Source organism: Peromyscus eremicus, chromosome 6, assembly GCF_949786415.1.
Source record: "Peromyscus eremicus chromosome 6, PerEre_H2_v1, whole genome shotgun sequence".
Lineage (NCBI taxonomy): Eukaryota > Metazoa > Chordata > Mammalia > Rodentia > Cricetidae > Peromyscus > Peromyscus eremicus.
Window position 1 is genome coordinate 62,098,636 of NC_081421.1, and position 15,778 is coordinate 62,114,413.

Sequence of the window (15,778 nt, forward strand, 5' to 3'; positions counted from 1 at the left end):
TTCTATTCATCTACGTTTTGCCTTGAGGCCTTTTACTTTTCTTTCATTCTGTATGTCCTACTTTCCTGCTTCCTCCATGTCTGGCTGACTGGCCCCGGGCATCTCCCTGGTGTCTCTTTTTCTTTCTCCCTCAAATCTAAATTCCTCCTCCTACTTATTCTCCCTGCCCAAAGTCCCACCTCTACCTCCTCCCTCACTATTGGCCATTCAGCTTTTTTAAAAATTTATTTATATTTTATGTGTGTTGGTGTTTTGCCTGAATGCATATCTGTGTGAGAGTGTGGGATCCCCTGAAACAGGAGTTAGACAGTTGTGAGCTGCCATGTGGGTGCTGGGAATTGAACCTGGGTCCTCTGGAAGAGCAGTCAGTGCTCTTAACCGCTGAGCCATCTCTCCAGTCCTGTCATTCAGCTTTTTATTAGACCAATCAGGTGCCGTAGGCAAGCAAGGTAAAACAGCAACACATCTTTACATAATTAAACAAATATTCCACAACATAAACAAATGAAACACATCTTTACATAGTTAAACAAATATTCCACAACATCCCCCTCGTTCCAAAGCCACTCAAATGTCATTCAGGCCAATACCTCTCTCTCTCTCTCTCTCTCTCTCTCTCTCTCTCTCTCTCTCTCTCTCTCACACACACACACACCACACACACACACACACACACACACAAGTGTCCTCCTGTGTTCCACATCCTTACCTCCCAGAACCTCCAACCAGAGATGTGGGGTCCCTAAACATCTCCACCCTTTTCACTTTAATCTCTCTCTGTAGGTCGATAACATCTGCCCTCTCCCCCAGTTCTAGCCCCTGCCATTTTCTCATCAAAACTTTTCTAGGAACTATATTTTTGTTGGTGTTATTTTTGAGACAGGGGCTCACTGGCTGGCCTGGAAGTCACTATGTAGACCAGACTGGCTTAGCACTTACAGATAGCTGCTTGTTTCAGCCTTCCAAAGGATGCTGGGATGATGGGTGTACATCAAGCTTCCATCTTACTATGAAGCCGATAGACCTTGAACTTCTGACCCTACAGCATCTACCTCCTGCATGCTGGGATTACAAGTGTGTGCTCCCGAGCAGTTCATACAGCACTAGGGATCAAGCTCGGGGCCTGTGAAGCTAGACAACCTCTTCACCATCTGAGGTATACCCCAGTTTCTCTAAGAGCTTCTCAACTGGTCTCCTTCGTACCAAGCTTGTCACTTCTGACCCATTCTTCCCTGAGGAACCCAGAAGGGGCTTTCTGAAGCAGCTGCCTGCTGCCCCCGCCCCCAGGTCTTCCACACGGAGGTGAGATCCCACGTCATCAGGCCCACTTTGAGCACTCCCATCTCATCTCTCCAAACTCACCAAGAGCTACCAAGCCTCGTCTAGTTTACACGCATCTGTTCTGCCTACGGCAACTCCTACAAGCTTATCTACCTGCTGCCTGGCAACCCTTAACCCCACCTCAAGGACATTTGCCCTTCTCCCTGGAGAGTCTTCCCTGGCCTGACCTCCTAACACACTTGCTGGGCCCCTGGCCAGCTGGGACACCCCTTCTTCCTTTTTATCTTCTGTCTCCCCCTTTCCCCACTGAGCATGACTCACTAGGGGTAGCCCTGGGGAATACTCAGCTCTCTCTAACGTACCAGCCCAGTGCTTGGCACAAAGCAGGTGCTTAGGAAGGGAGGGGGAATGGAGAGGAGGGGAGACAGAGGGAATGAATGGACATGGGTGGGATCTAAATGCCCTCTCTGGAGGCCAAAGGGTTAAGACCAAATACCTCTTCCTAGAGACAGCATATCAGCCAAAGAGGCAGACGGTATGACCCAGGGCTGTCCTTCTGTCTGCAGAAGACAGGAGGTCCAGAGCTGCATTCTGAGAACTCTGTGACAGAGCAAGGCCCTCTCCCTCCTCATCAGCCCTGCCCCTGGAAGCATACCCTTTGTAGACAGGTGCTTCAGAACAGAGAACAGGCATGGCTCCTCTCCGGCCTCATCATTAGGTAGTATGTCTGATCTGAGAGAGGCTAGCTTGGGGTATTTTGTGCCCTGAGACCTTCATATTCACCTGGTCCTTTCTTAGGAAAGGCAGGTGGATAGACTACAGGTGAGCTGTGCCCCTTCATCTACCGCAAGGATGGCAAGGAGGTGTCATGCCGCATGCCAACTCCAATCCATTGGTCTCGGCTGCCTAGAGCGCGGCATTGGAAAGGATATTAAGGTCACGTCCCAGCTCAGCAGAAAAGAGCACCATGACTGATGAGTGATGTCTGCTGTGGGTGCAGGAGCGGCATTTCTTTTGCCTGTATCAATTAAGTTCAATTCCCTCATTATGCAAATAATGAAACGAAGCCAGAGAGGGAGAAGGTCTGGACCAAGGTCAAGGATTAAAACCTCTGTTCAGGGTTCTCTGTCCTCAGCCTGAATTCTCTCTTCTCCACAAGAGACAGAAGAGATTTCCTCAACTAAGAAGCCTGCTTGCTTTCCAGAGTTCTGTACTGGGGCCTCTCTGCACCCCAGCTTCTCGTGTCCCCTTAAGAAGCCTGCCCTCCTACCCCAAAGCAGCCTGGAGGTCACAGGAACAAATGTGGGATCTTCATCACAGCAGCACACACCCTGGCTCTCCTGAGAGTCACCACAGACCCAATGCCAGGAAGTGTACTAGGGAAGCCATCCTGTCTCCTATGCCCTGGTTTTTCTCCTGAAGAAACTGGACTTTAGGAAACCTTGGCCCTTCTGAGCCTTCGAATCTGGGCCCTAGACCAATGCTACTGTTGTCTGAGGGATGGTTTGGTGAGAACAGATGTTAGAATTTGTTTGTTGGTTCTTGTCTGGCTAATAAATCATCACCAACAATCTCCCTCCGCAGAAATCTGTCCTTCCAGCTCCTCCTCCACCCTTTCCTCTCTCCCACTGTGGTTCCCAAGGGTCTAGGGGTTCAAAGACACTTAGGCAAAGTTATAGATCTTTGGGCTGGAAGTTGAGAATCACTAGGGCAAGGCTCCCTTTGCCAAGCGCTTCTCCCCTAGCTGGGGTAGGCTGAATGGGCAGCCAGGGGCCTGGGAGTGAATGCTATAGAGACGGGGGTAATGATGTAAGACTCAGAAGAAGGGCACCTTAGGAGTTTGTGAACCCTTGGAAGATGCAAACTCCTGAAACAGCTCCATGATTCTCTTGGGACTTCTGAAACTCCAGGGCTTAGGCCCTTGCCTCACTCAGGAGCCCATTCTCTGCCCTGCCCCACCCTGGGGTGTCTTCTCCCTGCCCTGCCCCACCCTGGGGTATCTTCTCCCTGCCCTGCCCCACCCTGGGGTATCTTCTCCCTGCCCTGCTCCACCCTGGGGTATCTTCTCCCTGCCCTGCTCCACCCTGGGGTATCTTCTCCTTGCCCTGCCCCCCCACCCTGGGTGTCTTCTCCCTGCCCTGCTCCACCCTGGGTGTCTTCTTGTCCTGCCCCCCCACCCTGGGTGTCTTCTTGTCCTGCCCCCCCACCCTGGGGTGTCTTCTCCCTGCCCTGCCCAGACTCACTTCAGGACTGACCTCCTGCCCCAGAGCAAAACTCCTCTCTGGGGTTCTGGCCAGGGAGAGATCTACCCTAGGTCCCACTTCCATCTCACTGGAGGCTTTCCGAGGCTGGCCATGCATGGTCCTGCTGGCTCCAGAGTCCACCTGAGTCCCTGGACGTGACCTTTACCGCTGCTCCCTACCTGGCTGGCATTCTGATTCTGCTAAAGCTCATTTAAGGCAACACGTGCCCTTTGGGTCACAGGCTCTTCCCTCCAGTTTGTTCCAGACAGCTGGGTGCTGCCACCATCGCAGCTCCCCCAGCCTGGCACCAACGCCAGCTCGGGTGACTAGCCAGTTTTCTCTTTTCCACTCCTGTGCTGAGGCTGAAGAGCCGTAGGTGCTGAGTCAACAGTTAGGGTTCCTTGTCTGCTGAAGATCTAGAGCCCTCCTAAGCCCTGGAAGATGAGAGTGGGGAACACATGCCCCCACCCCAGAATCAGAGAGGAGGCCGAAAGCACAAGAAAGGTCTCACAGGACACTTGGGTAGTCACTTCAGGGTAGGTTCCGAGCAGGCAGAAAAGAGTGACTGAGGCAGCAGGAGATGAGAGCAGGAAGTCAGAAAGCAAGGAGCTTCGCTAAGCTTCCAGATAGAGTGTGGTGGGCAGGTATGTCTCCTTAGGGCATTCTACTGTTGAACAGTGCAGCCTTTGGCTTAGACCAAAGGTAGGCCCAAAGACGAAGTGGGACTGAGGCCTCACCAGCATATATGGGTCTCACATGAACAGCTTTGACTAGTATGACTACTGAGGGGCTTTGGAGATCCTTCATGACATCTACAGAGGGTTGTGGGGTCAGAGAGGGAGGTGACCGAGTCTTGACACCAAGGGGTCCCACAAATAGAAGGATAAGGTCCCTGCCCTGCCAAGGCTCTCAGAGGTAGCCCAGCCCTGAAGATGGAATCAGGGTGGGTATAACTCAGAAGTAGGGCGCCTGCCTTGCACCCATAAGGCCCTGGGCTCAGTCCCCAGCTTATGCATACAGAAATAAAATCCAAGGTGCTGACTCTCCCTGCCCTGCCAGCTTCACTACAGACCTGAGGTCTAGGGCTGCAATGCGGCCCGAAGATGAAAGGTAGAATCACCTGAAGATGGAAAGGGAGTTGTAGGGAGCAGGCCCCTCTCCTCAGACTCCTCACATGGGAGGGGGGGACCGGTTCAGTCTTCTCTGGCCATCTGCTACGGCTAGTGTCAACTGGACGGAAGCTAGTCATCCAAGGACAAGCCTCCAGGCACACCTGTGCTGCGGGGGCAGTGTCTAGATTAAGGCCAGCTTCTAAGAATGTCTGTGAGTGACATTAATTAATTAATCATCAATGTGGGAAGATGCACCTTAATTATGGATGGAACCTGCTTCTTCGGTAGGGGATCCTGGACTACGAGGAGAAGGGAAGCTAAGCAGCACTCACTCACTGCTGTTTCCTGGAAAGGCGGAAGCAGCGGCTTCAGGTTCCTATTGCCTTGGTTCCCCTGCCATGACACGTTTGCAGTGTGAGCCGGAATAAACCCTCTCCTCTTGGATGTTTTTGTCAGAATACCTTGAAACGAAGACACCAACCCTTCTGCCCATTCCGGGCACTCGGGCCCAGACTGCTCCACATCTGCCAACGGTCTGCTCCCCAGTGGAAAGCCTTGCTGAGTGCAGGCAGTTCCCACTGCAGATGCAGCAGTCCTCAGACCCAGCCTTTGGCTATAGTGACTGATCCTCATTTCACTTCCATTTCCCCGCTCCCTCGGCGAACATATGTCGGTAATGTCACTTGTGGTCGTCTCAGGGCAGGGAGATTGGAAAGCAGCAGCGATCTATCCACAGACGCACTCAAAAAGGGCTGTGGGCTGGTCATCCTGAACTACCTCTACATAGCCCTCCCCTGAAAGCAAGCTATGGACCCTTTGCTGTTAGCCAACTGTGGCTGTCTGGGAGGCTCAAAGCCCCTCATGACAAGATCCCCATCTTTCTGCAGTTTGAGTCCAATCTTCAAACACCTCAGCCTCCTCGGTTCCTGTCCTGGTCAATGTGACTCAACAAAGGGGATGTTGTTTTATTTTGAGGTTTGAGGTAGGGTCTCATTCTGAAACCCAGGCTGGCCTTGAACCCAAAACCCCCTGCCTCTGCCTCCAAGGGCTAGGATACAGGAGTGCAACACCACAACCCAGGACCCATTTGTGGTCAAGGCCTCTCACCTTCTAGCCTTAACTGTTGCTGTTAGGCCAGTTTTAGCCAAGTATCATTCCTACTGCTCCTCTCTCTAGTCCACACCTGTCTTCTCTTCCCTGTTAACCAGAGGCCAGGCTATCACCCCTGGGAAGTGCCTTGTTTCTTTCCCCCTTTTCTTGACCCCCTCCCCAACCCCTCTTAGAAAGGGTCTCACTATGTAGCCTTAGCTGGCCTGGAAATCAGAATCCACCTGCCTCTGCCCCATAGTGCTGAGATTAGAGTGTACCACCAAATCCGGCCCACCTTTTGGATCTTGAAACAGTCTCACACTCATGGCAGTCCTCCTGCCTCCACCTTCCAAGTGCAGAAATAATAGGTGTGAACTAAGATACATGTCAGCTTTTCTCTTGGTGACTAGGAAATTCCAATCACCAAATAAATGTCATCTTTGGTAGGACTAAAAAGTGGCTTTTTCAAAAATATGGCTGGGAGCTGGTGAGACGCCTCGGCAGATATGAGCACTTGCTCTTGCAGAAGACCTGGGATTTGGTTCCCAGCACCCACACATGGTAGATCACAACCATCCTTAACTCCAGTTCCAGGGGATCCTGATGCCATGTGGAGCACATATACACATGAATGCATCACATAAAACACAAATATGCAAAAGAATTTTTATTTTAATTTTATGTATATGGGCATTTGCTGGTATGTATGTCTATGGGTGCTGGGAATAGAATCCAAGTCTTCTAGAAGGACAGCCAGTGCTCTTAACCTCTGAGTCATCTTTCCTGTCTGACAATTATTTTTTCTAAAGTCGAGCGGTGGTGACACACACCTTTAGTCCCAGCACTCAGGAGGCAGAGGCGGGCTAATCTCTGAGTTTGAGGCCAGCCTGGTCTACAGAGTGAGTTTCAGGACAGCAAAGGCTAAACAGAAAAATCCTGCTTTAAAAAAAAAAAAAATTATTTTCTTTCTAGAGTGGGACATAGTGGAGCATGCCTGTAATCCAGCACTTGGGGGAAAGGATTAAGCCCTGGTCAGTCTCAGCCATATGGTGAGTTCAAGATCAACCCAATTGTTTTAGTGACCATATCAAAACACAAACTTCTTTTAAAAGGTAGCTACAGACTCTTTGAGAACTGAAGGTAAAAGGCTCATCTCCTGCCGGGCAGTGGTGGCACACCCCTTTAATCCCAGCACTCGGGAGGCAGAGACAGGCAGATCTCTGTAAATTTGAAGCCAGCCTGGGTCTACAAAGTGAGTTCCTGGACAGCCAGGGCTACACAGAAAAACCATCTCAATTAAAGGGAAAAGGGGAGGGGGGGGTCATCTCCTGCCTCCCAGCAATGTAGGGCACTTCCTACTCCATCACAGTGCAGACTCTGAAGACAAGATACCAAATGCAGGGTGGTAACACAGACAACAAAGGCTGCTCTTAGAGTACACTGGACACAGAGCACCTGGCACAAAGGGACCTCAGACTTCTGAGCCCCGCTGGGTCAACTATCGCCTAAGACATCCATCTGGAGGCAGACCTCAGCCTTGCCTGGCCCAGAGCCTCAGTGGACAATGGAGGATCATTGGAGCTGAGGCTCCCTACTGAGACTGGCTGGATGTGCAGATCTGAACAACTACAATCCCTGTGGGACTCGGGAGCCCTGTCTGGCTCCAACCCGAAGTAGGTCAGATTTCAGATAAGCGGGTAGTTTTCCTGTAAGTGATGAAACCCTACAATGTACTTAATGAGAAACAGACTCCTCGACTTACCTCAGCACACAGCACCAGAAAGTGAGATGTCTCATCTGCTGGGCCCTAGTCCCCACCACACCCTATTCAAACTGTTCCTCGGGCCATAGCCTTGCCTATCCAGGACAGCCCCATCAGCAGTGGACTGAAGCACCTGTCTGTCTACAGCTCTGCTACCTGGCACCTACAGGCTCTGGAGTTTCTTTAGTGCTCCATTCCTGCACACCAGGTAACTCTTGGATGCCTGACAGCTGACTCGTGGTCTGATGTGCTATCTTTGTGATCATTCCTACTTGAGTCTTGACCTGAAAGGAAGACACTACAGAGTACACTGTTGCTGGTGTGCACGTAGTGCCCTACAGCTCCTAAGTCTGTATTCTCTTCCAAATTCCTTCCCCAAAACAGCTAGAGATTCTGAAGTCTCCACGGAGACATATCTGGCCCCCACCTTCTATGCCTAGCTTCCAAATCAGCTCAAAATCTGTATTGGTGGTACAGTGGTGAACAGAACTCTCTCCAAACCAGTCCATGCCACAACCCTCAGTGTAAATTTGATTCACTTTGGGAACAAAGTGTCTATCACAGATGCTTTTCTTTTTTAAATGGTAGGGTCTTGATACTGCAGCTCAGGCTGAACTTGAACTCTTCATCCTTCCACCCCGCCTTCTGAGTGCTGAGATCACAGGCAAAAGTGCAGGGAACACCCAGTTTAACGAGGCTCTCGAGCCATAGGGCCCTCTAGTCCATCTCAGACCCCTGCTCAGCACTACTCTCCACATCTGGAATCCCAGGCCTCGGATTATCATCCCGCCCCAGGTAAAACTACCAACGACTGGGATGGTCACGGCCACAAAGCCAGGGTATAAGTCGGGCAGAGAGGGTAAAAAAGCAAAGCAAGGATAAGGCAGCTCAGGGTGCGGGCAGGGCATCTGCACAAGCTCGACTCTGTGATCCAGACACGGTGCGGGCGCATCTGTCACACTCAATGTTTTATTTCAACAGACATCCCTGGTTTTAAAAAAAAAAAAAAAAAAAAGACCGTGGGAGAGTTCAACGTCTCGTCACACCGACAGGGAGCAAAACTCCCAACCAAGGACTCGGGGCCTCTGGGGCAGCAGTCTCTCCAGCCCCAGCGCAGAAAGGAGCTGAATTTTCTAACTGTTAAGAAAAATCTATCAAATATGTTCCTTCTCCCAGAGGTGAGGGCTGGGTCCTCAAGGTGGAGGTCCTGGACTTAGAGCAGCTGGGGTCCTGGGGTGAAGCTGGGGCCGGGCCAGCAGGGCCGACAGAAGATCCCGGGCCATCAGTCCCTGAGCCCTAGAACCCGTATTTGGCTTGGGTCTGGCGGCGACTGAGCTTGTTTTCTGACCAGGTGTTCTTCAGCTCCAGCTCCCGCTCCTTAGCCTGGAACACGAAAGAAGCAGGGCGGGGAGTCACGGTGAGCAGCTGGTTCACTGACAGACTGACTAGGAATCACAGCCTTTGTTCATGCTAGGTTCACACTGTACCACTGTACATCCCAGACCCAGCCTTCTATTTATTTATTATTTTAAATAAAACTGATAGCGGGGTGAGGGGGGCGGGGCGGTGCACGCCTTTAATCCCAGCACTCTGGAAGCAGAGGCAGGCAGATCTCTCTCTCTCTCTGTGAGTTTGAGGCCAGCCTGGTCTACAGAGCGAGAGCCAGGACAGGCTCCAAAGCTACACAGAGAAACTCTGTCTTGAAAAGCCAAACCAAACCAAACCAAACCAACCAACCAACCACACAAACAAACAAATAAACAAAAACAGATAAAGTTGGTATTGGAAAAGCCTGCTGGGAGGGGAGGGCTAACAAGATGGCTCTGGGTACAGTGCCCGCCACCAAGCTGGATGACTGAGTTCAATCCCTGGGACCTGCACAGTGGCTAGAGAAAAAGAAGGACATTTGTCTTGACTTCCTATAACTTACATTGTGGCGCGCGCGTGCGCGCGCACACACACACACACACACACACACACACACACACACACACACACACGGTGAAGCTCGGTTGGTGGAGTTCTTGCATCAAGCACTGGGTGCTATTCCCTGCACCTTACAAACCAGGCAGGGAACCACATGCCCATCAATCTTGGCACTCAGGAGCTAGACCCAAGAGAATCAGAAGTTCAAAGTCGTCCTGGGCTATAGCCTGGGATGCTTGAAACTCTGTCTCAAACAACCAAAAGATTCCTATAATAAACCATGTCACTTCCCTCTTACATAACACGGTTTCTCTAATCACCTGTACCAGAGACAGAGGGGAATGATACCAAGGATGCAGCCTCCCCCTAGTGGCCACATGGAGAACAAAAGGGAGCCTACCCAAAGGGAGCCTGATACTGGGCCTACTTTTACTAGCTCCACTTCTCATCCCCAGGTTTAATTGGGTCCTGTGAGTGGAGCCCTGAGCATCCTCACCTGATGAATCAGATATGTGATCTGGTGTTTCCTCCGCTGCTGGCCAGTTGGCTGCTCACCTTTCTTCTACAAGGGAAAACAAAAACAAACCAAAACACAGTCCTTAATCCACAGATGGAAAGACATAAATTTCTCATGTGCCAGGACTTAAGGCTGGTGAACCGAGACGCTAAACATACAGCCTAAATCTCTGGGGAGAAAAGTCAACTTGGAGCTATTTCTGTGTCTACATACTTTACAAAGCAGACATTTTATTAGCGCCATTATGAAAAACAAATCTAAGCTGGGAATACTTGGTAGAAATAGCCTGTTACTTCCCCAATTAGGGCTACACTCTGAGGTCAGGACTGGGATTGCTTATCTCCTTGATAACCCTACTCTATCTCTAGCCCAAGCCCGAGGCTCTGCCTGTGGCCGGACACTGGCCTGTAGTGAGTCGAGGACAGCTTTCATGCCATGGATATGTGATCTGCTGACCTCCTCTAGACCTCCTTACTATCCCTCCATCCATCTGCCCCTTAAACCCACTTCATTTCTGTGCCCTTCTCCCCACTCTGGCCAGATGTCTAGTCTGACTCCTACCTACCACTTACCAAGCCCTCCCATCCATCACCTTTGGCTGAAACTCTACTGTCCTGTCCCAGGACATGTCAACCACTTCCCTGGGATTACAAAGTTCACAATCTCACTCTTCCTCAATTCATCTTCCAGCCTCCACCAGTGACTACATCTAACTCCAAACCACACTTTGATGCAAACGATTTACTGTCAAAATCTATACTGCTCTGAGCTTTCACTGTGTGGTTTTTCTGTCCTCTGCCAGAGCTGTCTCGGGCTAGAAGCTTTCCTCGCCAGCCCCACCCAACTCTCAAAACTCCTCCCCAGAGTCTCCTCAGCACTTATGTAATCAATTTGCACTGTAATCATTTACACTCAAGTGTCCTTAAATCTCTTCCCAACCATGCTGTCAACTTCTTGGGGATAGGGGACTGTATCTTTTCTTCTCTTCTGAAAAGCAAGCTCAACAAAATGAAATGGGACAAAAACCTGGAGCTGGGAAAAGACCAGATGCTAATTGCTTGTTGCTACTGAATGTCATTAAATGTTACAATTAAAGAAGATATACATAAAACATCCTCTCCATTCCGCAGTGAGCACTCATACCAGCAGCTACTTGTGTGACGGGGCCTCTCAAGTCTAAGTTAGCAGAGCCCTTTCTCCTAAGTGGTTTTTCCAGTAAACAGTGATAGATCTAAGCTGCTCTAACCACAATCCTTTGCTCTATCCTGTATGACCGCCAACATTCAGTTAAAATAAATGATGGGGGCCTGGATGGCCATCTGTGACCATAGAACAAAGAAAAATCAAAGTGGGGGGTGTAAAAATCCTTGACCGTGGTGTTGCTGGCATGAAGCTCATATTCAGCCACCCCCACCCATGGCCAGCTCCTAAGTGTCCACACTCGCTGTGCCTAGTTGCTAAGTAAAGACACATTCACCATACTGACTAAAGAAAATAAGCACAGGGAGGTCGGTGGGGTGGGAAACAGGAAGAAGAGCATTCAGAGACAGCAGCTGGCTACAATGAACTATGGAGACAGTGGCAAGAGAAGAGCAGTATGCCTGGCACCCAGGGCCTAGAGCCTCTGAAGATCTGCTGTGCCCGCTCCCCAAAGGCTGAGCCAGCTCCCAGAGTAAGAGCTGGAGACTGATGTGATTACAGGGAGAGCAGCTGTAGACTCTGACCAGTGGGGAGAACCACACACACCAGAGACCTTCACGGAAGCTGTGAAAATTCTATCAAGTTCTGAAAGGCAGTTTTCCCATGAAGCTTGTATACTCCACTACCTTGGGCAACAATATCTGTTAGAGGTGTGTCAGTAACAACAGGTCAGATGGGGAGCAGGCCGCCACCCAAAGGGTCCCCCACACTTACTTTGCTGAAGGACTTCATGGTCTTCTCTTCTGTCAACGACTTGGTCATCCACTGCTGAGCTCCACTGAGCTGGTCATCACCTTTGATCTCCACAAAGTTGATCTCCTCCCTCCCGCGATTCCTCTTGCCCTGCAGCCGCTTAAACTGAAAGTAAATAAATAAACAAAAGCAGAATTGCCGAGGTCTGGAATGTGGGTGAGGACAGCAGGAGACACTGCTAAGGCTCCAGAGTCTCCAGAGCATCGGTTCTCAATTTGTGGGTCCAGACCCCTTTGGGGTCACATATCACATATCCTGAATATCAGATAGTTACAATTCATAACAGCAGCAAAATACACTTATGAAGTAGCAACAGAGTAACTTCACAGTTGAGGATCGCCACAACATGAGAGACTACAGTATAGTAGAGGCCGCAGCATTAGGAGGTTGAGAAGCACGGCTCTGGAGCAACGCTGGACTACCAGACACTGTGCCCTCGGTTTCTCTCTGTGAATACTTCCTCTCCACCCTGCCATCTACTAAACTCCTATGGTGCCAGGGGACATAGGCTTCTCAGGAGGGCTCTGGAGTCAGAGCCAGGGTGGTCAAGAGTATTTGTAGAGATCCAGGAATACAAACCAGATCACTATACCTGCCTGAAAGGTCTACCACAGCTTTCTTCCTTTCTGTTTTGGACACAACCATGATGGCCTCAAACTCAAAATCCTCTTGCCTCAGCCTACCAAGGACTAGGATTACCATTTTTAAATTAAGAATTGAGGGTAGGCCAGGTTGTGGTGGCACACCCCTTTTACCCCAGCACTTGGGAGGCAGAGGGAGGTGGATCTCCATGAGAGCTCGAGCCCAGCCTGGTCTATACAGTTAGTTCCATGACAGCCAGGAACCTGTCTCAAAAACAAAAAACAAAAAACAAAAAACAAAAAAAAAAAGAAAGAAGAATTGAGAGTAAGAGGCCAGAGGCATGGCTCAGCAGTTAAGAACACTGACTGCTCTTGCAGAGGATCTAGGGTCAATTACTAGCACGCACATGGTGGCTTACAACTGTCTCTAACTCCAGTTCCAGATGACTGAAGCCCTCTTCTGGCCTCTATGTGTACTGCATCTGTATGTGCCTGGTACACAGACATATGTGCAGGCAAAACACTCAAACACATAAAATAAAAATAAGTAAAATCAGAGTCGGGCAGTGGTGGCGCACGCCTTTAATCCCAGCACTCGGGAGGCAGAGGCAGGCAGATCTCTGTGAGCTCCAGGCCAGCCTGGACTACAGAGCGAGATCCAGGAAAGGCTCCAAAGCTACACAGAGAAACCCTGTCTCGAAGAAAAAGAAAAAAAAAAAGTAAAATCAAATGTATGTGTGTGTGTGTGTGTGTGTGTGTGTGTGTGTGTGTGTGTGTGCTGCTGCTGCTATTTTCAAGGAACCGAGGGTAAACTGAGTATGATGACAGACATCTGTAGTCCCAACTACTTGGGAGGCAGAGGCAGGGGTTATTTTTTTCTATTTTTATTTTGTTGTTGCTTGACATTCAGACCAAGGCATGCATGTGAAGTCAGAGGACAACTTTGGGAATAGCTTCCCTTCTTCCACCACGTGAGTAAAACTCAAGCCATGAGGCTTGGCAGCAGGCCCCTTGGACCCACTACGCCATCCATCTCATCAGCCCTGAATCCAGGAGTTTAAAGACTCCTAGCAAGACCCTGAATCAAAAAATTAAAATCTGCAAGATGTCTCCTCTGAAAATCAGTTCTCCTTCAGGACTGGGGGAGTACTTCACTAGAGTACGTACACAGTGTGCACTGAGCCCTGGTTCCATCTCCCAGCACTGCATAGACTGGCTCTAATGGCACACAGTGCAAGCCCAGCATTCTGGAGGTGGACAGGACAATCAAGGTGATCCTTGGCTACACAGGAAGTTCAAGGTCAGCCGCTAAACAAAAGCGGACAAGCCAGCAGTTCTCTTCCCACACTTCTCACTAAATTGGTGTCATCCATCATCAGATTCCACCCCAAGAATCCACGGACAAAGAGAATGTGGGATGGAGAGTGACGGAACCTCAAAAGGCCAAAGAACTCTCTTTAATACTCCTGCTCTTTTGTCCTCTGGAAGAGAGGGAGGGAAGAAGAAAGGGAAGGAGGGGAAGGGAGGGGCAGGGCAGGGCAGGACAACAACCACATGGACACTAGTCCGTACCTATAATACAACAAGGCAGGAGGATTGCCATGACTTTGAGACCAGAACCCCAATGTGTGTGTGGGAGGGGACAGGGAGGGAGGGAAAGAGGAAGAAAGAGAGGGAAGGAGGGAAAACCCAGACCACCTGCAACAGAAGTAAATCCCGGCAAGCCTCAGGCCCTGCTCTGACCACTGGTGAACGCCAATGCTCACGTTAACTACAAGAAACTGAGCGTGGCTACTGAGTGCATGTTTGCTGCTTCCAAAGATGAGAAACTGAAGGACTCGACCACTGAACTTGCCTAGAAGGCAATACTCAAGGGAGTGAATACACAGACTACCAATCAGAACAAAGGTTAGCAAAGGACAGACAGACACCTTTCTGGGGAAAGTGAACAGTGTTATTTTTCCTAAGAACCTCCACCTCTTGTAATAAGCTGCATCTCCCCTGCAATGGGACAGATCTCCATCTTGGGCTGAAGGCCACACACAGAACAGGCTTCATTTTGTCTGTCAGTCAAGTTGAACCCAGGGTTACTGATCACAACTGCCGGGTGTCTCTCGAAATCCATTCTCCCCTTCTTTGGTGTCAACGAACCAATAATTCGGCCAGATTATCACTCAACTAAAACCTTATTTCATGGGCCCCACTGGAAACTAGATCTGGCCATGAGAACAGACCCTTACCTAGTCATAAGTCCTGAAGGCAAGCACCCTAGGGGGTTTTAGAAGTCCTCAAAAGAAAAAGGAGCTGTCCTTCCTTTTCTTTCTCCAGCCTGCTGGCTGCCATGCAGATGTGATGGCAGGCATTCCGGCTGCTACTGTGAGAATCAAAGCCCCAGTCTAGAGACAGCAGCACAGTTCAGAAGAAACCAGATCTCTAACCACTTTCTTTGTGGAGCTGCGACTCCAGCCCTGGCCTGCCTACCCCAAACCTTCTTTCATGAGGAAAAACCTAATTGCCATTACACAAACTATTGTTTTTTCAGGTTTTTTCGTTCTTTGTTTTGAGGCAGGGTTTCATGTGTATTCCTGGCTGTCCTGGAACTAGCTCTGCAGACCAGGCTGGCCTTGAACTCATGGAGATCTGCCTGCCTCTGCCTCCCAAGTGCTGGGATTAAAGGTGTGCACCATCACCACCCAGCCTCAAACTATTGTTACTTAATTTCTTACTCACATGTTGCCAAACATAATCATAATTGATAAAGCTAAAACTAAATTTCCTGGGGCAGCAAGCTGGCCCGACCTGTGTTCAATCCCTGGAACCCACACGGCAGAAGGAGAAAATCAGCTCCTGCAGGTTGTCCTCTGACAACTGTGACATGCACGTGTGTGCTGGCTAGTTTACGTCAACTTAAGAGAAGCTAGAGCCATTTTGGAAACAGAAACCTCAACTGAGACAATGTCCCCAGCAGACTGGTCTGTGAGCAAGCCTGGAGTGCACTTTCTTGATGACTGATGTGAAAGGGCCCAGCTCACTGTGGGTGGTGCCACCTATGGGCTGGTGGTCCTGGGTGCCATAAGAAGACAGGCTAAGCAAGCCATAAGGAAGAAGCAGTGTTTTCCTATGGCCACTGTATCAGTTCCAGTCTTCAGGCTCCTGCCTTGAGTTCCTGCCCTATCTTCCCTAGACGACAGACTACAATCCGGAAAGATGAAATAAACCCTTTCCTTCCCAAGTCTTTCCTTTTGTCACGGTGTTCTATCGTAACAACAGAACACTAAGAAAACATGCCTGCCTACACATGGATATGTACAACA

The 15,778-nt window shown here is 49.9% G+C and overlaps 1 protein-coding gene and 1 long non-coding RNA gene across 2 annotated transcripts in view; one reads left to right on the forward strand and one right to left on the reverse strand.

The window, feature by feature from the left end:
* Positions 1 to 7,915: 7,915 nt before the first annotated feature.
* LOC131913145 (uncharacterized) lies at positions 7,916 to 12,018 on the forward strand. Its single transcript, XR_009379823.1, has 2 exons — positions 7,916 to 8,282; positions 9,869 to 12,018. It is a non-coding gene; the product is annotated as an uncharacterized LOC131913145 (long non-coding RNA).
* Positions 8,491 to 15,778, reverse strand: part of Prcc (proline rich mitotic checkpoint control factor) — a 30,094-nt gene continuing 22,806 nt past the window's right edge. Inside the window, exons 5-7 of the mRNA XM_059265580.1 lie at positions 11,845 to 11,988; positions 9,910 to 9,975; positions 8,491 to 8,870 (exon numbers count right to left, since the gene is read on the reverse strand). Coding sequence (XP_059121563.1) covers positions 8,784 to 8,870; positions 9,910 to 9,975; positions 11,845 to 11,988 — 297 coding nt within the window. The 3' untranslated portion in view covers positions 8,491 to 8,783. The remainder of the gene's footprint in view (positions 8,871 to 9,909; positions 9,976 to 11,844; positions 11,989 to 15,778) is intronic.